This window comes from Cnephaeus nilssonii (assembly GCF_951640355.1).
Source record: "Cnephaeus nilssonii genome assembly, chromosome: 22".
NCBI lineage: Eukaryota > Metazoa > Chordata > Mammalia > Chiroptera > Vespertilionidae > Cnephaeus > Cnephaeus nilssonii.
The window spans coordinates 20593226-20619135 of record NC_137093.1 but is presented as its reverse complement, the minus strand read 5'-3'; the positions used below and the strand labels follow the sequence as shown (position 1 = coordinate 20619135).

General features: G+C 46.1%; 1 protein-coding gene across 6 annotated transcripts in view; it reads left to right on the top strand.

Moving 5' to 3' along the window:
* Window positions 1-25910, top strand: part of OPCML (opioid binding protein/cell adhesion molecule like) — a gene marked incomplete at both ends in the record, with an annotated part of 895301 nt that overhangs the window by 462026 nt on the left and 407365 nt on the right. For 3 of the 6 annotated variants that reach the window (XM_079763071.1, XM_079763072.1, XM_079763070.1), the window contains one exon: window positions 5140-5306. In XM_079763071.1, the coding sequence (XP_079619197.1) occupies window positions 5140-5306 (167 nt within the window). Of the gene's footprint in view, window positions 1-5124; window positions 5307-25910 lie in introns of those variants that run through there. The other 3 variants (XM_079763074.1, XM_079763073.1, XM_079763069.1) reach the window with 2 other exon arrangements.

Genomic DNA, 25910 nt, shown 5'->3' with positions numbered 1-25910 from the left:
TCACTAGCAAACCTTTCTAGTTTCCCTCACCTCGCAGTCCTGAGGGCCCCGCAGAGATGATTCTCAGGCTAAGCCACAGTGCTTCTGGGCCGCTTCACCCCCTGGCTCCTTCCTGGGGGAGGGAGGCTCCTGTAATCTACATATGCATCACACAGGGTTTTCACTTTGCGATTCTGCCTAGTGCACACGCCGAACAGCTGGGTACAGCCTTCTCTCAGATAAACACAAGCTGTAAGTTTTCCTTGTTTATGAATAACACACAGTTTGAAATTGCTTTTACAAGTGGATACAAATTTCATTAGATAAATTCAGATGCTTCTGTTGGATCCAGAATTCCCTGTCACCACCCTCTTCTGGGCCGCCCCTCCAGGGTACAATGAAACCTCATTAGTAACCACTTTTGAGTCTTGGGTGATTTCTAATTCTGAAGTTGGGTAACCTCTAGATTCAAAGAGAGACCCACCCTTTTTCTCATCTCTCTCTCTCTCTCTCTCTCTCTCTCTCTCTAACACACACACACACACACACACACACACACACACACACACACACACACACCTTTCAGATAGCTTGGGAATTCGCTCTTGCAACCCCTGCCTCTATAAACATACCAATTCTGGAGTCACCCCTACCACAGGAAATTCTACCACCCAGTTACCTATTCAACTTAGGAATCATCCTCAATTCCTTCCTTGTCCTCAACCCCCACATCCAAACTCTCAGGAAGTCCTAAACACGATGGTATTTTCAAACTACACACCTCGCCTCTCCACTTTTCTCCATCACTATTGCCACCATCATTTAGTCCCTCTTCTCCTCCCTGCTTCCGCTCTATACGCCTGTGATACATTCTTTATACAACAACGAAAATGAAATTGCAAAACTGTACCAATTAGATTCTGTCACCTCTCTGCTTGAAGTTTTCCAAAGTGAGTGCACTGGAAGCAACTCTGCATTTTGTATTACAGATCTCCCTAAATAGCAAGATGTCTATGGGTTTTGAATCAAAGCTCTAGTTTAAAATAGAGCAATGACTTCATTTTACTGATATCATTTTACATGTCACCATTTGTTATCAAAAGAAAGTGGGAGTTATGCCATATAATCATAATTTATGATTACTAAAAACATCCACTGTGTTAAGTGTGTATCTCATGAATTGTCACCTGCTATTAACCGTGTTTTTTATTTTCTGCACTTGGTGATGCTTGGGCAGATTCTGGAGAGACCGCCCCTCTCAGATAGCAAACAACTGGCCTTCAGCACCTCTTTCATATGCAAACCAACCAATATCCCCATGTCTTTTATCCAGCTGTCACACACCACGCCAATATGTCCCCTGCCCTAACTCACCCAGGGCCAGGTACTGGACACCTAGAGACCACCCCTACAGCCCCGAGCATGCCGCAGTTATTCCAACAGTCCAAGCACAAGCTTGCTCCATCTTGTCTACCTGCCTCACCTGCTCCTTCCTGTGGAAAGCACAGTAAGGCTCTACCTCACCTCCCTCCGTCCTTCTGTGTCCAGGCTCACCTGGTGCTTCCCCACATGGCTCTGCATGACATGAAGTGTCCCCTCCCCTTGGGAGTACAAAGTCATAAACTATTTTGCCAAGACATTGTCTCAGGGTCTGGCATCTTACCAGACCTTAAAAATGCAATCTTGGGAACATGTCAAGATACCCTCCAACCCTGTGAGATAGGGGAGATGGGCATTGTAATGTATCACCCACACAATTGAAGGGTTGAGGAGTCAGTCTGAAGAGACGATCCAACCTCAGAGCCCGATTCTTAGTGAGGACTTTAATTTGTCCTCATCTGATTTGTCTTCACATATGTTGTCATATGTCCAAGAGGGGTTTAACTGGGGCCTCCCTATTGTGGTTCTCGGCTAAGCATTTCATAAAAACTCCTGATATAAACTACTTTGTTCATTGAGAACCTCACCCCTTTGTCTCTTTTCCATTCCAATTTGTTTGGCTTTCCCGTGTACAAATGAATGCACTGGTCCCTCACAATGCTTTCAGGAGGCACAAAATCTCCCCCACAAAACTGTAGAATGACATAGATTAACATAAAGACGAGACTTCTGCAGTTATTTCTCTTAATTTACTAGCCCTGGAATTCAGCCCATTTGTTCACTCAATGTTGAATTTAGTAAACCAACTTACCAGAGAGAAGAGACACAGCCCTGTTCTCTGGGCTTCCAGATATCTCTAGCTGGGAGGAGCCAGCCCTGGGGAAAAAAAAAAAAAAGGATCGGTGGTTCATCCCTTCCTCAAGACAGGAATTATTACATATCATTAGGTCTAGTCAGTGCCTCCTATAACCGGTCTCTGCCTCTCATCTTTCCCTGCCCAGCTTTTCTTGCCCCACCAGGAATCTCATGCTCTGTCCATCTTTGGTCTCTTCCCCAATACATCTTCCCATCTCAAACAATCCTTTATGAGCTAACTTAGTATTTAGCAGCTGCCCCATTTGCATCCTCTGAAAAACACTAGAGCCCACAGGTGTGTGAGTAGAGAATGTCAGCAGAGACCCCTATGAGCAAGTGGCATGAGCCCTGTGACTTGGATGGCAGCCAGACCCAACCCCACTGCTACCATGGCCTCCCACATGGTCAGGATGCAGACTCTGTAATGGAAGAAATCCCTAAGCACAGTCTTGCATTCTCAGCTTTACACAGGTTAAAGCAGTGGTCGCCAACCTTTCGGACCTCACAGACCACCAGGTTGGCGACCACTGGGTTAAAGCAAGCACCGAGAAAGCTTTTCCAGTCTGGTGATAATCGACAAACGCATCTCAGAATTTAGAGGACTAGGTGCAATGTGTGTACAGAAAACCCAGGGCCACTCAGCTCTTAAAGAAAGATGGGTGTCATGAAAATCCCAAATAAACGGTTTGGCTGCTGTCTGAGCACCAGCCTCCCCCTCCCCGGCCTCATTACTCCTATCAGTGGCTGAGTGCCCTGCCCCGTCGGCTGTATGAGTATGTGCTTTCTGCAAAGGCCTGAGATGTTTTCCCCATAATAAACATATAAAACGTATATGGCACGACTAGTGACAAGTATTCTTCCGGAGGTATGACACTCTGATGAAGAACTTTAGACCTACAACTGTAGGTGGGCTACCATTTTACAAGGGGTGATGGGCACTATTTATTTGTCATGGAGTCATCCAGCAAGTGAAGTCATAAATGATAAAAGTTTAAACTGATGCTTCATTTTAATTTCATTGTAACAATTATTCAGTGCCTTGTCTAATTTAACAAAAGGATTTGAGAAGGAATACAGTAACGCAAATGCATCGTTGCCATTAAATTATGATGCAGCCACTAAGTGATCATACAACCACTGAGTTACCATATGAAATAAGAGGTGGCCTCTGCTAGAGGGAGGAGCAAGCAAACCTCCTGGCAGGCCCGAAGGAAGCCTGGGTTCCCCGCGTAAACAGTGAAAGAAATTAATCTGAGCCCCAAACAAAGTGCTAGTCTGGCCTCTGAGAATGCTGTCGCCAAGTCCCCTCCCAATGCCATCACGTACCACATCGTGTTGTGGTCATAATTCCATAGAAAGTCAGAAATCAGCCTAATACTTTTTGGGACCTGTCTTTCCCCAGCTCTTGCTTTTTTTTCTTATAAGATACTCAAATAATAAGCATGGAATCGGAGGAGGATTATTTGTATTGTGTGGAAAGAAGATTCAGAGTCATCAGTTTGGGAGATGGAGCAAGTCAAGGGCCATGGGCACTTCCCATGTGAGCCATCAGGGCAGGAAGAGTGTCCCAGCTCGTTGTACAGGCCCGGGGGGCTCTGCGGTGGTCTGTGGCTCAGCCAGGCAGAGAAGGGGCCGACCCAGCACTGGACTTGCACACCGGACCTGTTCAGCCGCCTGTCCTGGGAAACTTAGCTCTTCTCCTTAGAGTTTGGCAACTTCTGCTAAGACATCTGGGGAGGGAAGGTGCTAGCATCCATTCCCAATTTGCAGCTTTCCCCACATCTCCCTTTCCGGTCCCCCTCCTCCCCCCTCCCCAGCAGCCCTGCTCCACCTGCCTGCCAGCAGCTGAGCCACCTGGAGTGCGCCCCTTTCTCTCCCTGGCTCTGGGGGTCGGGCATAGTTGAGCCTGGCCAGGCGTCAGCCTCGTCCCTGTTGGGCTCCCTGCCCGTGTGGACGTGGCGCTGCGGGGGTTAAGGTGTATGCCTGCTCCCAGCCCCGCGCCCCACACCCCCGCCCAACACCCGGCAGCTAGCAGCGCGGGCACCGGAGAAAGTGGTGGTCAGTGATGGAGCTGCTGCCATGACAACCTGGTGGTAGGGCCCTGGGCTTCGGGGCTGCTCCCGGGAGGAAGGCGGTGTGGAGGCTGGGGGTGGCTCCTGAACGCCGCATCTCGCGCCGTCCCCTGGAGGAGGCGGGGGCGCCGCCCCGCCCAGCTCCCCTGCGCCCCGAGTCTGCGCCGGGCGTGCTCAGCGGGCTGGCAGCGCGGGCCCCCGGCCGCCAGTTCGTGCTGGGCTGCGGGGAGCAAGTCCAGGGTCCAGGGCTCGGAGGATCCAGCGCGGAGCCCGCCTCCTGTCCCCGCGTGGAACTTTGTACCGCCCCTGGGTTCCAGATCGGAGACTTGGGCTGTTGATCAACACAGCTCCCCATATGTGTGATCTAATAAAGCATTTTCTCCTCTCTCCAAGGCAGCAGCGTTTTATGGCATCGCCTTGATGCCAGACTTGCCTGGCTTCTCTGGGTTATAAACTTTTGATGCCAGACCTCTGCAGAACCTGCCCAACTGCATTGTAAAGTAGCATCTCGAAGAGGGAGGCAGAGAAAGAGCAGTCCGTGACCTTCATCCAGCACCTTCCTTCCTGCTCTCCCTTCCAGGCTGCCTCCCGCCTCCCCCGGGGAGCGTCAAGAAAGCTCTTTTTAGATGCAGGAGGGGCATCTGGTTCTGCCAGGCTGGAGAGCTGAGGCAGAAGAACCACTAGACTCCGGAGAGCCTGGACTCGCTTCTCCCTCTCCCTCTCCCTCTCGGCGCCTGGCTCGCTCATCCCTGCCTCTCCCCACACCGCTGCCTGAGACGCGCTGGTGTGTGGGGCGGGGGCCCCAGGACCCTGCCGCGGCCCGGCGTTCTGGGAAGTTGTGGCTGTCGAGAGGATGGGGGTCTGTGGGTACCTGTTCCTGCCCTGGAAGTGCCTCGTGGTCGTGTCTCTCAGGCTGCTGTTCCTTGTACCCACAGGAGTGCCCGTGCGCAGCGGAGATGCCACCTTCCCCAAAGCTATGGACAACGTGACGGTCCGGCAGGGCGAGAGCGCCACCCTCAGGTAGGGAGCTGCACTTCAGCGCGGTCTGAGCCTCTGGGCTGTGATTATATGAAGGGTGAGCAATGGGGGGGGGGGGGAGGCTTGGGAGGAGCAGGTGAGAGGACCTCTGCAGGCTCAAAAGGCGCCCTCTTGCACATTGTCACCTGACACTCCTCCTGGACAGGTGTGTCATTTGCTCTAGCTTCTCTGGTCCCGGGTCTTAGAAGTGAACACGGAGGTCCATGCTTGGGACTCCATCGTGGCTAGGAGTCTGTGACGTGGCTAGATGCACTTTTGCCAAGGGGAGGATGGAGAGCGTTGGGATGACCACCCTGGGGCTTGGTCTGAGAAGGCTGGGTGCCTGGTGGCTGTCTCACCTGCCAGCAGGTGTGTGATGAGGCAGGACATGCTCAGGATGGGTTGATGGCCCCTCTCCGAGAGACACCGAAAATCGCAGGCTCTGGAACTGCTCTTGCTGGGCCATGGCCCCTTGGGAGGCTGCTCAAGACTCAGACATTCCATGTCAGCCATGCGTGGTGCGTGGTGCGCCTGGGCCCCAATTATAAGTGATGAGGGCATTTTTATCTTTGCCGGCTCAGGACCAGGAGAGGAAACATGTAGCTTTTATGCAAGGACATCACTCCTGTGCAAAAAGCACCATCGGAACGCTTTTTGTTTTACCTTAATGAGTTACAGAGAATCACTTGCATGCCCCAGGCAGAGGGATGGAGATGCTCGGAATATGAACCTTTGGGGACTGGACCTGCTGCGGCAGAGACTTTAATAAAAATGCAGCCCCAACTTTCCACCAGCTCAGCAGATATCATCTTTTATCCCTTTAATGAGGCAGCCCTGGTCCTGGGAGACAGATTCAGGGACGTCCCAGCTTAACTCGGGCTCGCAGTGTACACAGGGTGAATGCGTTTGCCCTGCCTAGGACTTTGATGGTTCGAGTGAAGAATAAAACATTCTGTCCCAGACTCTGCAGCCAAAAGGCCTGGCTTCTCCGAGGAACGGAGGAGGGTGGGGTGTTCTTTCTGTTCTTCCCTTAGCTCCCCTGATTGAACTCTCCCTACATTTGGACAAGCCTCTGCCCTGGGAAGGAGCGAAAGGCCTTTTGGAGTGCCAGCTATTTTTCCCCCAAGCCCAAGGGCCAAGGTTGGATTCTTGTCACTTCGGGTGGTTCCCAGCTCCATTTTCTTGTGAGTTAGAGAATAGGTCCCGGAACCCTGGCTGCTGGAGTTCAGGGGCCTCAGGTTGAGAGAGAAAAGAAAAGGCTAGAGCCAGACCTTCTGGTCATTGGGTATCCTTCAGTCTGTCTCAGAGTAGAGTGCAATCTTCCTACTTGATTGCCCCCCAAAAAGCGTTGGGAGTCCCCTCCCTGGGAGATGACTTTCGGGATGCTCATTTGCAGTTCGGCTCAAAGGTATGAGTAGCTCCTGGGCTCAGAGTAGCATCAGTGTACGCACCTTCACCAAGGGAATGCCGGTAACTGTTACCAGGTGCGAAGGGATGTAGATGCTGCCACATATCTCTTCTTATCTTCTCATCTACTACGGGGGGCCAAAGAGGGCCAGCATTCCACGGGCCTCAGTGCTGACTTCCAGAATCCTCTGCCTTCTTCCTTCCCCTGAAAGTTACACTTGAACTTTCTGCTTGCCAGGATGCAATAAGACTTCGCCACCAGCAGAGGGCCAGCTTCCGTCTACCTTTATTTATTTTCTTTTATTTTATTAGCTGCTGGCCTGTTTTCATGATCTTCAATTCTGATGTTTAGCAGCTGGGCTTGGTAATGGGAATGGGAGTGAAAAAAAGGAAGCGCTGAATAGTTGCTTTTGTGTGCTTTGTTTAGAGGGGAAAAAAAACAACAACACAAAAAACCCTTCCCTGCTCAAGTATAACTGCTGTTACCTGATTGCATGCTTTGTTTTTTAAAAAGTGAGCACATGTCTTCTGTTGGTTTTGCTTCTCCTCTCTGTATAAGTTGCCCTGAGGTGCAGAAATCCATCACATTGTCCGCATTTTAATCTCTTTCTATCCATTTTTTTTTCTTTTTTACCTCTTGGGTTCTCCTTTATTACCTTCTTCATTTTTAGGAGATGTCTCTATTTTAAATGTTTGTTTTTTTTCCCCCCAAAAGGCGAAATAATAATGAATCATGATTTACTTTCTTCTGTTTTGCCTTCATCACTTTAATTTTTATCATTCCCTGATATCTGAAGTTTTGATTTCACTGCTAGCACAATGTTTCTTCAAGCAACATAAATATCTCCTGCAGATTTCTGGGGGTCTCCACCCCTCTCCTTTTGTTCTCTCTGCTCCGCTGGTTTGTTGGTCAATAGCCGTGTTTTCATCTCCAAGAAGCACTTATTTGTCAGAACTCAGAGGGCGAGTCCCTGCTCCCAGTCTCTGGAAGCCCATGGCTTCAACCCCAGAGAAAGGCCATGTTTTATTTTGTATTGGGTGGTGCTTTTAAAGCAATGCCATTCTTGAGTGTGGTCACGCTCTAGTCTCCTTACAGATGTGAGGCAAGTGTTTGGGAATTTAGTGTTCCCAATGCATCAGATGCTCGGAATGTATTGAAAAAAACATTGAACGATTCCCACACCATCAGCCACAGCAAGTCTTTTCAAATGTGGCTGCGGTGGATCAAAGAATTCCGAGCCTGTGTCTCCGTCTTGAACAGTCACATTGAAGGCCAAAGACAGAGTAGGATAAGCAAAGCGATGGAGAGAGCTGGGTCCCTCATTGAATTTCCCTGTGAGAAATTGCCTGGCTTAGAGAAGGATGATTTTCTTCCTTGGAGATATCGATTTTCATGTGATAGGTCTTTGTTTGCATTGAAGGATGCTGGGACGTGATGTGGCCAAGACGACACTGAAGTTCTGGACGTGGGTGAAACTCATTTGATATAAGTGAGGCGATATTATCTTTCCCATAATTACTTCAAAGGGTGACTTGGGAAGTAAAAATAATTATTTGAATATTGAGTTAGCTTGCCTCCTTGGAAGAGAAAGGATATGGAAATGGTGGTATTCACTATGTCTGAGTTATGGCTTCTATGAATCTGATTTGAATTCATTATTACAAATGGGCCCTTTTGGCCAGAATCATTTCATTACAATTATCTGCTGTCGGGTTAAAATGGTCTGTGCCTTCCCATGAGCTTAGCGATGATGGGTCTGTGGAGTCCTGTGTCTGAATCAGCGCCACATCGGGAAGGAGCCCGGATGCTCAGGGTGGCCCGGTAGTGTCTACCTCGGTTGCACAGATGGTGGTTGGATGTGCCTTCCTCATGGGCCTCGGTCTCCTCTCATTGGCTTTCGTTCCTCACTGGGATCACATCATGAACATTTTGAGGGGTGTGAGGTAGGACAGAGACAGCAGTTGTTGCTGTAACTGTTCCAATAAATGGAACATACTGTTGTTGTTTTGATTTTTCATATGGCGGGATAATCAGTTTTGACGATCCAGCTTTGCTGATGTGGGATTATGCTTTCATATCTCTAGAATGCCCCTGAATTTTCATTAGGAGTCGGAGCTAATCCCTTCAGAACCAAGTATCTGAGGGTTACCTACCGCCGGGGACTAATCTGAGCAGCAGGATTTTGCCGATGCAGTGGGGCAAAAAGCTTTCTGTGCTTTGCCTGCGTGTTTCTCTGTATTTTGCACGCCCCAGCAGAGGCTTTTGTTTTGGGATAAATTAGAGAATTCAGACTGGACAACAGGTTATTCAAAACCAGTGCGGGACTTTGCATGTTAGTGTTTAAGTTGCCGAAGTCCAGTGAGGACTTGGAGAAGTGCAAAGGCTTTGCTCTTTCTTGGTGCCGCTGGCCTGGCTGCGTATGCCACTGCCAGGCTCCCTGCCAATGGGATCAAAGCTCTGGAGTGGGCACAGGTGTGGGCATTTAACAACTCCTTCCTGTGTGTTTAATGTGGAGCCAAGAGTCAAGACCCACTGCCTTAAAGCCCTGTCCTGCCCCAGAGCACCTGAGCAAGTCTGGTCTCCAGGGGACCTACCCCACATGTGTGTCTCCTCTGTGCCTGTACATACCTACCAGTCATGGGCTGCCTTGGCACTGGGCTCAGCGGCCTGAACACCTGGGTTTGATTCTTATTCTACCTCTAAATAACTGCATGGTTTTGAGTGCTTCGGTTCAATTGCAAATATGTGGGCACAATATCTTCCCAGACTGTGACATCAGGTGCGATGAAGTATATGGTAGTTTTCTGTGAGCGATAAGGCATCATATAGGTGTAAGATGTCACCGCGCTCCATGGCACTCCTCAATCACGACCTGTGGCATTTCATCTGCTCTGCCTTCTGCTCCTTCTAACGCCCCTACCTCCTCCGACCCCCACCCACATACACATATGCACCTTTAAAATGTACCTGTCTCTTCCCCATTCCACTCAGCATCCTGCTTCCTGCCCGTGGTCAAGAACTATGCCCATCTGAATTCCAGTAGCTCTTGCTGCAGATCTCGCTTCCAACAGATGCACCACGTGGACCTGCCACCCATGCGTGGCTGTGGTTAGACGGTGAGCTCCTGAACTTAGGAGCCGTGTCTTATGTGCTGAGTACAGACACTGTGGTGGCTACTAAGGATTAAGATAATCGGTTGAATGTTTTCGTCCAACTTAACGCGACTCAGTTTCTCCTAATGTCTGCAAGGCAAGGAGCAGGGCAGCATAGTTGAGAGGAACCTTGTTGGCAGAAGTAGAGTCAGATCTTTGGAAGTGACGCTGTCAAATATTGGGAGGATTGCCTTGCTCCAGATGCGAAAAGATACACAAGGCAAGGAGGCAGCGGGGCAGACAGCCTGTCTGCCCAGCCTTGCCGCCTGGTGTGTCAGGGTTGGGCATGGCTGCGGATCCAGGGGGCCTGGAAGACTCTCTCAGGTGACTGATGGGTAGGGATGCATCTGCTCCCCCAATGCACCTGACCATGCCACACACCACGGGGGCCAAAGCAGGGGATGGGAGGTGAAGTTTTAAAGCATCCAAGATGCGTGCTTCCTGGCTGTCTAATTGCTCTGGAAAACTCAGCAGCTCTTATCTAAGCCTTTTTGTTCATTTTGGGGCCTTTCACTAAATTTGGCCCTTGGGTTCAGTTTAGTTATCGTTCTCATTTCCCTTCCTTTCAGCGTCTAAAAAGGGATTGCGCCCTTGGCCCACTTCCCGCGCTCCCTGGGTGGCTGGCTCAGAGGGAGTCAGCGAGGGGAGCAGCACTGGCCAGCGTGGGGTCCAGATCTGGTGGGGTCCAGGCTGAGGTGCAGAAAGGAGGAGCCAAATCTGTCTTATTTGATCTTCCCAAAGGAGGGCTTTTAAAATTACTTATTAACAGGAAGCAGTGCTCATAGTCATGAGATAAGAGGAATTATGGTCTGAGACATTTTTAGGGCTGGCAGAAATTGCACTGCCTTTTAGTTAGGAATTATGTGCTAACCTTTTTTGATTAAAAAAGAAAATCTAGACAAGACAGCAGCACATGATTTGAGGCTGGTTCATTTGTTGACGACTTTGCCTGCAGGAGTCTGCTTGTGCTGGGGTGGGGCTTGGGTGAATGAGAGAGAGTCTGCATGGAGTGGTGTTGGGAGGGGAGTGTGCATTCTCTGTCCCCTCCCACCTCCAGGGCAATGACACCTTCCTGGAGCTGCTGGTACCCTGGTGTGTCTTTTTTTAACAAGTGGAAATGGAAGCTGTGATGTCTCTGCAGCCCAGCACCAGACCCGCCTGGATCTGAGTGCATTTCCTGGGTAGAGAAGGTTAGAGGAGGGAAGGGGTGGGGCCTATGTCACCCTCACTACAGCATCTCACCACAGACCCTTTCGCAAATGTGCCAGGGCGGGGACCTTTGAAAGCAAACAAAGTCTATTGTATATGCTTTCCCATGTGTCAGAGGACAGACCGATTACTTACTGTTTCAAGTGATTTTCAGAGTATTATGACCCCAAATAACAGCCCAGGAGATTGAGGTTTAGGAGAGTTAAGTCACTTGCCTCTGGCCACAGGTTTATTGTGTGTCGTAGTCTGGGTTCGCTCCTGGAAGACCTTGTCCCTTCTTTTCCGTTTCATGGTACCCCTCCCAGGTATGGAGCACAGAGCGAGCTTCCATGTGCTGCAGCAGAAAAGTCCAAAGTGCCCCTCACACACACACACCCCACCCCCACCCCCCCACCCCCCAGTTCCCAGGGCCTAAATTTGACCAAAGGTCATGAAATCCACATATTCCTTGAGAGCTCAGCTGTGTATTGTCCCGCCTTAGGCAATCTCCTTTGTTTCCTGGTGCTTCATTCTCCTCACCTACTCAGGAGTAAAGGCTGCTCCTCTTCCGGGCTGGGAAGCATGCATTCTGTTAGCAGTGCTCAGAGTGACAGCCGCTGGGGGTCCCATGTGCTCCAACACAATCCTCAGTGCTCTTAGCTTTGAACCTGTCAGAAAGGTTGTCCTCTCCTGTCACTTGACCTCCCACAGCGCACACAGCATCTCCAAGGGTCATGCAAACCATGACAAAGCAAGCAATTTGTTGACAAGAACACCAATGAATGCCACAGTATTTCCAAGAGAACTGCAAGGAAATGAGTGATCACTAGGGCCATATGGAATGAAGAGACAAGTACTTTGTTTAATTCTAAAATATGTCATTGTATAACCCGCTCTCCCCATCCTTATATTCCGATTTTAATTTAAACCACCGAGGCTATGAAAACAGAGAACCACAGACCTTCTACTCACCTTACTATTGAGTTATGCCCTAGGAAACCATGTGACCCCTTTTGGTCTCCTCTTCCCTGCAGATGGAACATTTTGCTTTAATCAAAGAGATGCTGAAGAACTTGACCTGGCTTCCCATAAAAGTGCTGATCAATTAGATGTTTAAAAATTAGTTTTGAATATTAAACATTTTCAGTGAATCTGAAGATTTATGGTATCTCGATTAACTAAGTTTCCATTGCATAATAAGAACAAAGAATCTTTTAAGTGGTTGTTAAGTTTTCTGGCTAGCCCACAGAAGATAATTTAACTCATAATTACCCAAGATGCTATACACTAGCATGAAGAATAATAGAAAACAGCATTGTTGTAGAAGAAGTAATTACGCAAAAGAGAGAAAAAATGAATATGATAATTTTCTATTTAGCGTGAATGCTGAAGAAAAGTAGGCATAATTAGAGGAAGGTAATATGGAAACATTTTCTCATATATTTCTGAACACTTTAAAAGTTCTGGAATTTGTATTGTTTTTGTTGTGCCAAATTTAATTTTATGATGTGTAGCTCTCATTTCATTTGATTCAAGTACATTTTCCACTTCTCAGATGATTGGGGATACTTTCTTAAATATTAATGAAGAAAAGAAGGTAGATAAAGGAAATGAAAGACAAAAATGGAAAGACCTGAGTAGGGGAGAAATTTTCTCAACATGTCAGCTAAGAGTTGAAGGAAGGCAAAGGAATGAAAGAGATGGGGAAAGTTTGTATGTATGAGGGGGAAAAAAATAGACTAAAGTAGAATTGTTAAATAGTCAGAAGGAAGGAAAGCAGAAAGAAAGTGTTGGACAACAATCACCTTGCTGAGTGTCTGGTGTGTGAATGTCTTCATCCCCGACTATCCAGGATGCAGGATCCCCCATGCACAGGTGCCCAGCGCCCATCTTAAGTCAAAGCAAAGAGCAATTTAAGGCGCAGGGCTCCCTTGCTGCTGGGACCTGGCCCTTTCTGACCCTTGGTTCCCACCTGTCCCACAATTAGAAACCCTCTCCTTATCACTGGGAGCTAGTCCAACCCTTCCTGCTCTCTGGTGGATCTACCACAGGCCCCGGTGATTGGAAGAAATGCCTTGTCCTGACAAGACTTTTTCTCCAACAGACCTCATCCACCCTTGATTCCACTCTTCGCAGCCTACTGGTTCGTTGACTTTCCAAGTGCTTACTGTTTGCCTGCTCACCTGGAGGTCCTTTCTTCACCCTTGCTCCTCTGCAACGAAACTGTTTACTCTCAGTCATTCTCAGAAACATGACTTGCCTTGTCACGTATTTGTCCACCTTGCCTGGGGCTTTTTACGATTGATGTCATCACTTACAGAAGGTCTCTTGCTTGCTGTTTGGAACTCCCATTGATGGATACAAGGAGGACTGGTCAGGTGTTTTATTGGAGTGGCCATGCTCACATTGAGACACTTGACTAAAAGGTGCCATAGGGCGAGAGGAAATAATAGTGTTCACCTTTCTATTGTCCTGTGCTTTCTGTGCCATCTCTGCAGTTCTTCCTCTTCCCGTTGTTGTTTCCATTTCCTGCCTGTCTTTTGCTAACTATGGCAATAGCCTCCCTTCATGTGTGTGTTACCGGTGCCCAGTACATTACCTAACACGCAGCAGGTGCTCTGAGTTTGCCGAAAAGACGCATGCCTACCCCTCACCCCTGTCTCCCTTTCCGCCCACCCCACACGTATGTACATTTTTCTAATGAAGATATTCTCGCCCATTTGGAAGCAACTGGGTATTCTCTGCAATTACAACCAGAGATTCTGGCATTTAAATCCTGGCTGAGATAATGATCTTTCCCTAGATAGTTGGTATTTAACTTGTCCTGTCTTCTCTTGCTTATTATAATTGCAGTATTTGCGAATTTTACAATAGTCTTAAAGCCAGGAGATTCTGAGCAGTTGCAAGGGAGCTATGCCTACCTCTCCCCTTTTTATCAAGGTTACAACGTGTGGGATGACATATTATTCTGTAAGTATATCTGCAAACTTTAGAGGATGGAAAAAGTCAATGTGATAACTCCTGACATGGCAGAGGGCATCTCAGAATGAAGGGATTTATGGACCCATTTCACTGGCCATCACCATTGCAGCTGCCTTTGTGCTAAGCTCTCACTGTGATGGCCCTGAGTATGTCTCAGCAGCATGTATCCCAATGTACTGGGCAATGGGAATAGTTTATAGGATATTCGTGATTACGTGCTCCATTTTATAATAGCCTAATCAATGGGTGCTTAGGAGATATATGAGATAAAATATAACCTCCATAAAGAGGCTAACAGGCTAAGACTTTGTAGTAAAAAAAGCTCACTTTAAATCCCAGCTCTAGCACTTATTAGCAGCATGAGGTTGGACAAGTGACTAAGTTTCTCTGTCTCAGTTTTCTGATTTAAAAACATAGGGACTGCTGAAACCGGTTTGGCTCAGTGGATAGAGCGTCGGCCTTCGGACTGAAAGGTCCCAGGTTCGATTCCGGTCAAGGGCATGTACCTTGGTTGCGGGCACATCCCCAGTAGGGGGTGTGCAAGAGGCAGCTGATCGATGTTTCTCTCTCATCGATGTTTCTAACTCTCTATCCCTCTCTCTTCCTCTCTGTAAACAATCAATAAAATATATATATAAAAAAAATAAAAACATAGGGACTGTATAGCCACTCCACTGGGTTGTTGGGGAGGAATACAGAGCATTGAATTTCTAATAGTTTATATTAAACTAGAGGCCTGGTGCAAAAAATCGTGCATGGGTAGGGTCCCTAGACCTGGCCAGCGATCAGGGCTGATCTATGGGGCGACCAGCAGGGCGATTTGCGGGGGGGGGGGGGGGGGAAAGTTTGCTGGAACCTGCCTTGGCTGGCCTGGAGCCTGCGGGCTGGGGGCAGCTCCTGCCTTGAGCGTTTGCCCCCTGGTGGTCAGTGCACGTCATAGTGACAGGTCATTCCACCAATCATTCCGCTGTTCAGTTGATTTGCATATTAGGTTTTTATTATATAGGATTCTCACACTAAGCGAGCTCATATTGAACAGTAGCATTATTTGTTTTAAATATGTTATTGGATTCACTATTTAAATAAGAAGCTTAGACTGTCCACTATATGCCAAGAACTGTTGTAGGCAGTGAAAGTTATAAAGTTCAATTAATCTTAGACAATCATCCTCTTTACACAGTCACATATAGTGAATGTGTTAGCAGAATAAATGGCCCAGAGATCAGGAAGCAGAGGAGGAAAGGAGAGAGCAAGTGAGAATAAGGGAGGAGGGGGAGAACATTACCTTAAATTAAAATGCATCATATTAAGTGTTCATTTTGACAAACTTGGACATTTATATTCATCCATGTAACTGCCACCTGACAAGGTACAGAACATACTAGTATTTATCACACTCAAAGAGTTTCTCCATGCTCTTTTTTTAAATTGTGGAAAAATATACATAACTCTAAGTTTATCATTTTAGCCATTTTAAGTGTACAGTTCTATGGCATTAAATTTATTCCCATTATGTGAAGCAACCGCCACCATCCATCTGAAGAACTCTTTCATCTTTCCAAACAGAAACTCTGTCCTTATTAAACACTAACTCCCATCTCTACTCACAGCCTCTGGCAAATACCGTTCTCTCTTTCTCTATGAATGTGACTACCCTCAGAACCTCATATAAATGGTATCAGAGAGTATTTGTCCTTTCATGACTAGCTTATTTCACTTAGAAAAGTGTCTTCAAAGTTCACCTTCCTTGTTAAGTTTATTCCTGGAATTTTTTTTTTGTAATTGCAAATGGAATTGTTTTTCTTTATTTTTCTGATATTTTATTATTAGTATATAAGAATTCAACAGATTTTTGTACATTAATTTTATATCCTGCAACTTTACAGTATTTGTTTATTGTTTCTAATAGTTTTTGTGTGTGGAATCTTTAGAGTTTTCTGTATATAGAATCAAGTCATCTGTAAACAGTGACCATTTTATTTTATTCCCAACTGGGATGCCTTTTATTTCTTTCTCTTGCCTGATTACTCTGGCTAGGACTTCCAGCACTATGTTGACTAACAGTGGAGTGTCTTGCTCCTAATCTTAGAGGAAAAGCTTTCAGTTTCTTACCATTGAGTATGATATTAACTGAGGGTTTGACATATATGGACATTGTTATGTTGAGGTACTTTCTTTCTATATCCATTTTGTTGAATGGTTTGGTCACAAAAAGATGTTGTATCTTGTCAATTGATTTTTCTGCATATATTGGTATGATCATACGAGTTTTACCCTGGACTTTTGTGTTTTTGGAGGTTTTGAATGACTCCTTAAAATAACCATGATGGCCCTGGCCAAGAGGCTTAGTTAGTTGGAACATTGTCCCATACACCAAAAGGTCGCCGGTTTGATTTGTGGTCAGGGCACAAACCTAGGTTGCAAGTTAGATCCCCAGTCAGGGCACATACAAAAGGTTTCTTTCTCCCCTCCCCCTCTCTAAAAAAATCAATAAAAACCACATCCTTGGGTAATAATCAAATCAAATCACTATGATGAGTATGCTAAGAGTTCTAATAGAAAAAAAAATGGGTAACATGAGGAACAGATGGGTATTGTAAGAAGACAAATGAAAATTCTAAGAGAGAATAAAAAAGAAATGCTGTAAAAATGATTGCAGAAATGAAGAATGCTTTTGATGGATGGGTTTATTAGTAGACTGGACATCACAGAGGGAAGAATCAGTGAGCTTGATGATATGTCAATAGAAACTTCCCAAACTGAAAAAGAAAAGGATTGGAAAAAAAAAAAAACACACAGAAAGATAATATTGAATAACTATGGAGCAATACGAAAGGTGTGATATTACATGTAATGGGAAGCCAGAAGTTACAAAAAGGAGTAGAAGAAATATTTGAAACAATACTGACTGAGAATTTCTCAAGATTAATGTCAGGCACCAGACCACAATCCAAGAGCTCATGGAATACTAGGAAGGTAAATACACACACACACACACACACACACACACACACACACACACACACACAAAAGAAAGAATAAAACACACACACACACACACAAAACACCTAGGCATATGATATTGAAACTGAAAAAATTCAAATGGAAAGAAAAAAATTCCTAAAAGAAGCCAGAGCTGGGGAAAGATTACCTATAGAGGAGCAAGCATAAGAAGGATATCAGACTTCTCTTCAGAAACTATCCAAGCAATAAAAAAGTGGAATGGAATATTTAAAGTGTTAAAAGAATCACCAACGTAGATTAAGAGTTTGTCAGACACATACTGTGGGTATTTGTCTCCAGTCTATCTGGTGTCCAAAAAAAGTTTTAAAAGAAGGTCTTCAGAGAGTAGAATCATGGACCAGGACTCATGGGAAGTGTTGTGTAACTCAAGCTGGTTTTGATCAACCTGCATCTCACTCCATTTCTCTGTATTTACAGGTACAGCTTGCTCTTTGGTAATTGAATTAATTGCTTACTGGAGGCCCGATGCATGAAATTCGTGCAAGAGTAGGCCTTCCTTCCCCTGGCTGCTGGCACCAGCTTCCCTCTGGCACCCAGGACCCGGGCTTCCCTTGCAGCCTCAGCTTCGTCTGGAAGGTCTTCCAGTCTAATTAGCATATTACGCTTTTATTATTATAGATTGTGTATTTCTCTCTCTCTGTCTCTCTCACACATACACATGCGCACACATTTTCTTTTTTTTTATTCTTCAATGGATGTTGGTTTCTTGAGGGCAGGAATAGGATTTCCATTTAATTGTCTCAAGTACCTCCTCAGATGCTGTGCTAACAGTGCCTCTTATCAGTAGTCTTCTTGACAAGTGGCAGGTAGATTGCATCTATCTCTCTGTCCTTATCTCTTCCCTGATTTTGTAAGTAGGTATAATCAGACATTTATATATGTGTGATCACAACAAAGGCAGCAATAATAATGAATACAAAGAACTCCTTTTTGTGTAGAGATTTGCTCTTTTTCTCCCTGGGAAGTTCTTTTCCAAACTCTGTGTATACATGGCAGGGCTTACTTGTCTTCCTCTGTTACTTCCTCTCAAATGTTACTTCCTCTGTTCATGTTTTCTGAATTTATTGGTCTCCTTTATCTTACTGTTTTCCAAGCCTAATGGGCAATCATAGCGACCCAGGAAGAATTTTCTTTTAGAGTATAAATTTCTATCCAGCCACAAACATACAGAAATAGGACTGCTGAGACATATACCCAGCAATCTAATTTTCATGCAACTAAAACTAGTTCTCTGCACCATTGTTTGGAAATATTGTATCTGTGTTTCCTGCAGAGCATGCAGAGGGAATAAACCCATCACTTGTATGCTGCTAACTGTAACATAGTCTGTCAATTTCTCTGAGAGCATTTATAGGACTTGAGTTCCTGGGAGGCAGCGAAAATACCTCATTCATCTCTGTATCTATATTTCTGAGTACAACATAATTTTTTGCCTTGGTCTTTTTGTTAAGTCTTACAAAAACCCATTCAAACTAGTTACAGAAACAAATAAGGACCATGGAACTCAAGAGGAGAGGAGAACTTTGGCTTCTGAGAGAAGAGGGACTAGGCAGTCACATGGTCTCTTATTTCTACTTATTCTGAGTGTCTCCTTTCTCTGTCCCTTCACCCGTCTGCTTTCCATTTCCATAAGGAATCAGGTGGCCATTCTGCATATTCTGAGTTCACAGCTTCTCAACTCAGGTCAAGCGTGTCTCCACAGATTGTCTAGCATCTCTTGTTTCCCATTTCCAAAGTTGCAGGAGATAGAATCTGAAAGTCCCAGCTTGGGTTGAGTGTCTACTCCTAGTGCAACCAAGCCAGGGTCGGAGGGAGAGGGGATCTTGTATCAAGATGCTCTCAGCTCTAAGTACTAAAACATAATGCCCAGAGTGATAATATTGATCATCTCAATAAGGATGCTGAAGGGAGGCAATCTCAGGGTTGGTTTTCATGAGCTAAGTGCCGTGGTCATTGTCTTGCATGGCTACAACATGGCTGCCACAGCTCCAGGCACCACCCTCTCTTTGTAGAACAAAGTCCTAAGAGTAGTCATCCTGGGCTTTTGGGTGTCTCCTTTGAGAATATTTTCCAGAAGTTCACTCTCAGTAGAGTCCCTTGTGGTGTCATGGGTCAGGATTGCCTTTAAATATTCAAGCCCTGGCTGGAAAAGTAGGATGGGAAAATGGGTTTTCTGGCATTGTCAGCCTTCGACGTGGGAGGCAGTCTCCATCACAAGGTACTGGTGGGCAGTTGCTGTTGTGTTGGCCAATCTAATGTACACAGGCCCCATGACATAAAGGCAGTTTACTGCTGTGGACGGAAGACAGTGGAGTGGAGGTGGTCAGGTTTATTAGATAACTAGAGGCCCAATGCACGAAAATTCCTGCAAGAGTAGGCCTTCCTTCCACCCCCACCCCCCTGCTGCCAGCACCAGCTTCCCTCCATCCCGGGCTTCACTCTGGCCCCGGCTTCATCCAGAAGGATGTCCAGAAGGATGTCTGGTCTAATTAGCATATTACCCTTTTATTATTATAGCTGGCAGGTGTAGGCTGAGCAGGTCCTCAGTATATAGACTGAGCACATAGGGGTTGAAGGAATAAAGCAAACATGGTGTATCTAATTTGCTCACCGTGGTAGTCTGACCCTGACACAGAAGAACACACTGAGGGCAGCTCCCTTTATATGGTCACCCGTGCTTTCTGAATCAATACACGTTGAAAATACACAAGCTGAAGAGAAAGGAGCATGAGAAATAGGGTGCTTCGAGGCTGATGAAGTTTTAAACAGCTCCGCATGCTGAAATGAGGAAAGAAAACAGCCCTGGTAGAGGGAGATGAGAGAAAACAGGTGATGGAGAGAGACAGCCACGTCGCGGGGAGAAGAAACCTCAGGGAAAACCACACACAATGAGCGGCTTCGGGAGCCGAGAGGGTCAGAGTAGAAACAATTCTTAAATCAGGCCCCAGTGAACTGAACGGAGGGAGCAGCGGGCAGACAGGAGGGAGAAGGTGCAGGGAGGAGATAGCCGAGATTAATGAGGCGGGCCCTGCCAGGCTCCTGCGGGCGCAGGCCGCGTCCTGACAGCACGGGGTCCAGAAGGCTCTCCTGGCTTTTGAGGTCAGTTATTTATTTATTTTGCAAAGGAACCTAACAAATTCTAAAACCAGATAAATCCAATTACCTGTGTTTTGCCTTCAGGGAGTGCAAAAGATTAATGGCGGTGTTTTGGAAGCAGCATAAAAAGAAATAGGTGGTAATAACAGGGAGGGCTCGTAAAAAGCAGCTCGGATCCCAGACAGGCCCGGAAAGCTGGCTGCGGCTCTGCCCCGGGCACTGGCTGCCCATCTGCACCCGGGACCCTGTTTGCACACCGGCTGTGGGAGGGACGGGGAGGGGACCTGGCGAGGCCCTCACCCCTCCTTCTCCAGTCCTGTGACTCCAGAGAGCTGAGCCAGGGTACATCAGCTTTTCCAGGTGACACTCCCTTTCGGGCGTTCTCTCCACCTACAAACAACAACTTTGATTTCTTACATTTTTTGTTTTTTTAATATATTTTTTTATTTATGTCAGAGAGGAAAGGAGAGGGAGAGAGAGATAGAAACATCAATGATGAGGGAGAATTATTGATTGGCTGCCTCCTGCACACTCCCTACTGGGGATCGTGCCCGCAATCTGGGCATGTGACCTTGACTAGAATGGAACCCGGGACCCTTCAGTCTGCAAGCCGTCACTCTGTCCACTGAGCCAAACTGGCTAGGGCCCGATTTCTCACCTTATAGAATTAACAGAGCATTTTTCCAGGAGGTACCTCCATTAATTTTCACCAGACTCCAGGAGGAGTGGTTTGACAGTTATTATTTTCTTCAGTTTATCGATAAGGAGCTGAGTGAGCCTAGAACCTACTTCTAATAGTGACTGTGGTCTTGTATTCTATCCTTTGCTGCTGGGAGGGTAGCCATTTTTTGAAACATTAACTTAGAAATAATAATACATCTGGATCAGCTTGCTACCCACCTCCTCGGAGCCTGGTTCCATTGCTGCATTGGTACCTGCATAGGGGGTGGGGCGACCTGGCTGCTCTAGTCTTATTTTGTCAAGTTTCATTGTTTGAGACTCCGGCTTCCCAGAATAGTCTTTGGTTTGTGAAATGTTTATTCCAAAGTGCCTTGCTTGATATTCACGCATTCAGCTTTTTTTTTTTAATGTAATTATTTTTATTGAGATATAATTCACATACCATAAAACTCACCCTTTAAAAGTGTACAATTCAGTAGTTTTCAGCACATTCCCAAGGTTGTGCAGCCATTACCACTGTCTAATTCCAGAACATTTCATCCCCCCAAAAGGAACCTTGTGTCCATGAGCAGTCACTCCCTATTTCCGCCTTGCCTCCGGCAACTACCAATCTCCATTCTGTCTCAGTGACTTTGCCCACTCTGGACATTTCATAGGCATGGACAATTATGCTTTGCGTTTAACTTCTCCTTTACTTCTCCATTCTTCCACTCACTCCTTCCCTTTCTCATCCATTCCACAAATACCTTTTTAAAAAAATATATTTTTATTAATTTCAGAGAGGAAGGAAGAGGGAGAGAGAAAGAGAGAAGCAGCAATGATGAGAGAGAATCATTGACCAGCTGCCTCCTGCACCACCCCTACTGGGGATCGAGCCCGCAACCCAAGCATGTGCCCTGACCAGGAATCAAACCGTGACCTCCTAGTTCATAGGTTGATGCTCAACCCCCGAGCCCCGCTGGCTGGACCACAAGTACTTTTTGAGTTCCTATGATGGTGCAAACATTGTGTCAGTCTCTGTGGGTGGCGAGGAACAAGCATGGACTCCTCCTTTCAAAAGCTCATGATGGTAAGGCAGGGGAGGCTAGAAGCAAGCACTCCGAGGCGTTAAGGCGAGTCTCACGTCCTCTGACAAGGTGCACGTGCACTTTCAGGCTCTGCTTGGTTCCAGCAGCTCCGTCTGAGCAGGTCTTCATGCCCAGGACCAGCCCTTGCACTGGAGAGACAGGTCACTGCAGCCTATCGCCCCAGGACTCAGCTGGTTTTCATAATCATAGCCCAGTTCTGACGTTGCTCCCTAACTCCTAAGGAGCGGGCTCTTCATAGAACCCTGTTCTCACTGCTTGGCTCACATGTTCCTAACTTTAGCCAGTATTGGAACCATCCAGAGGGTTTGTTAGCACACATTTATGGTCCTTACTCAAGAGTTTCTGATTCAGGGGATCATGGGAGAGGAATTTCTCACAAGTTTCCTGGTGATGCTAATGTTGCTTGTGCCAGGACCACACTCTGAGAGCCACTGTCTCAGCACATGTCCTTTTCTTCCTAGTCTCTGTCCTGATAGCCTGCCTAGTAAGTTAATCCTTCCAAAACGGAGCCCCTTCTTTTCTCTTGCTAGTCTCTGATCAATGACCCAAGCCTTGCAGTGAAGTCCAGGCTCAAGGTGTAAGGTTGAGATCCTACCTTCCTGCCTACTGTCCCCAACGTTGCCTATTTCTGGCTTCGATGGTCTTCTCTGATCCCACTACACTGCCTGATGCATTGAAAATTTCCACTTTTCTTCTATATCTAGTTTTGTCTGGTGTACATCTTACCAAAACCTGCAGTTAGCTCTTAGGACTAACCCAGCTTGATTTTTTGCCCCTGTGGTAAATTGAGCCAGACACAGCAATGCCCAAAGACAAGACACCAGTCAAGTCAAGGTGCCTTCATCATAGTTCCTCCTCCCAACTTTCCTATTTAATGAGATTGACAAAATGACCTTATTTCTTGACCTCTAACATTTTGTTGGCATGTCTAAGTTGAGAAGACTACAAATACTTCTTTGTAGTCTACTAGTAAATGTTCTCACCTTCTAACATATGCAAGATCGAAGGTGATTGTGGAATCACAGTAAAGAATGTCTAGATTCTTAGGAATTTCAGAAAGACCCTAATTCAGCTAAACATGTCAGAAAACAGGAGTTGATCATTGGAGATGTAATAAAAAAATAAATAAAAGACCCACTACTTTGATATAACCATTTTTACATTTATAAAGAAATGGTTTTCAGACACCACAGTATCCACACTGTATGACTCCAATTTATGAAACTCAAAAACAGGCAAAACAAATCAATGATGGTAGAAGTTAGTACAGGAACTTCAGGTGGTTATGGGAAGAGTTTGAGGGTCAAGGCCTGAGGATTGGCGTGAGGAAGACTTACAGCAGAGGGGGAGTGCTGTCTATTTTGATTTGGGTAGCATTGCACAAATGTGTATATTAAAATTCATTGGGCTGTACTCTCAGTAGCAGTGTCATTTAGGAACTTTACTTTTTGAATGTATACCTTATCTATAATAATAAAAGTGTAATATGCTAATTAGACAGGACGAAGCCTGCTAGGGAAGCCCGGGTCCCTGGTTTCAGAGGGAAGCCCGGGTCCCGGGTTCCAGAGGGAAGCTGGTGCCGGCAGCCGGGGGAAGAAAGGCCTACTCTTACACGAATTTCGTGCATCGGGCCTCTAATTAAACATAAAACAAAAAAAGGTGATGCAAAAACAGTTTAAACAGTGAATGTTAAAATGCCATTATAAGAAAGGTAAAATAAAACTTTATTTACTTAATTAAATTAACAAATTAAAGCTTATATTGTAGCCTGGTCAGCAGGGCTCAGTGGTTGAGCATTGACCTATGAACCAGGAGGTCACAGTTTGATTCCTGGTCAGGGCACATGCCTGGGTTGCAGCTCAATCCTTAGTGTGGGGCGTGCAGAAGGCAGCCAATCAATGATTCTCGCTAATCATTGCTATTTCTCACTCTCTCTCTCCCTCTCCCTTCCTCTCTGAAATCAATAAAAATATATTTCAAAAAAAGATTATGCTGAATCACTTACCTTTTTCCAGATTACTTTTAAGACCGATGACATAGAACTAACCTACATAAAACAGGAAAATATATTGAAACAATAACAATAAAAGTGTCCCCTTTACTTAAGGATGAATGTGGAGAAGAGGAGCTTGTCTTGGACATCAGGGCAGACGGCAGATTAAGGGCTTGCTTTATCAATCAAGCCTCATGTCATCCATTGCAGCGTAGAGGCGCAGGAGTTTGGAGAGACATGAGCAGCGTTTGAGTGACACTAACCAATGCCCACCCCCAACAAAACCTTGCCCACCGTGGCCAAGATACTGAGGGCAGCTGCTGCTCTACTGCACAGTGAGGGTACTAGACCCATCCCAGGGCACAGGAGTAAGGTCTTCATCCAGACCCCAAGGATGATGGCTGACCTAGTCTCAGGTACGCTGGCAACTTGAAAATCCACAGCTTCTAGACTTTGATTGTCTTTATAGGAAACCAGGTGCCTCAGAACACTGCTTTGTGATTTTCTTCTTTCCCACATTCCCTGGAGGTAGCCCCTCACTCTGCACTCCTTTGGGTATGAGGCCGATGCTCCCAGTCTGGCTCTCCCTCGGGCACAGAACGCCTCTCCTTCCAACCTGAGGAAGGAAGAGTGAGTCCACTCACAGGAAACATGCTAATTGACCCTGTAGTAAGCTCAGAGCATGTATGCCTGATGCCCAGCATTAAACTCTAATCGATAGATATTAACAGAGAGAACAATAACTGTCTTATTAAGTCAGCAGTGATAAAAATAGGCCATAGGTGCTCCTGAATGCTAATTGTCTAGTTGATGACTCCACAGGGTTTCTGAGGGCGAGCAGGCACATTCAAGGTATAATACAGGGTTTCCAGTACTCGCCGTGATGTTTAATCCTCTTTATGGTGTCTTCATAATCAATTGGACTTTAGCATACGATGTTTGTCTAATTAACTTCACATCGATGCTTAGGAGCCAGCCTTGCTGGCCACAGATGATGGATTAGTTATAGTAGCTTGGAGCTGATTACAGGGGTGGGTGGGTACATTCTCTATGCTCTGGGGGCTAATCTCCCGAGTCCAAGAAAACCATCTCAGGGCCAATGTGAAGCTCAACTCACATTTATCAATAAAATATGAATGGGAAGAGTAATGCCGTTGTAGATCTAGTTTGATTCCCCACTTACTGGAAGGATCTAGTCTCTTGTCAGCCTTACTAACAACCTTACCCTGCCCACCAGGATGACCTCTTGAAACCCCTACATTAAGGGCAGAGGCAGGTGGATGGGAGCCTCACACTTCTCTTTCTACTTCTGTGCTCAAATGTCCCCTACATGGTCTTGGACAGTTGTCCATGACATTCTCATTACAGATCCACCCGTAGCCTATTTCCCCTTCTCCTCCACCAATTCCTACCTGAAGCCTAAGTCTACTCCTTGCTTTGGACATATATTCATGTCCTCATCATGCATCTTTTCCCTGCTTTTTTAGGTGGTTCATTGTCTTGGATATTTAGAGTGTGTGTTCAAGATTAGAAATGGTGAATTTTACTTACCTTTCTCTGTCTTGACAACTATATATGGGGATTCAATGAATGGTGTCCAGAACTGTCCAGAATGCTAGTGTCCAGAACTGTCCAGGAACAGTGGAAGCGTGGCCAGGTGACTCTGGTTTACCTTTCACAGGGGTGTGGCTTGGCGCGAGGCCAGGGGAACCCAAAGTCATAGACAAAAGGGGCCTTGAGGGGGCTGTGAGCACAAACCCATTAAGAGGCTGTCTCTCTTGGTAGTAATGCCATTGTAAAGGTGATTTTTATTTATCTATTTGTTTTTATTTTATTTTTTATTTATTTTATTTTTTTAATCTTTATTGTTGAGAGTATTACAGATGTCCTCTTTCCTCCTCCTCATTGCCCCCCTCCACCTGGTTCCCACCCCCCACCCAGTAACAAAGATCTTATATGCATCTATGCATTACCTGTGGTCACAGACAATAGGGT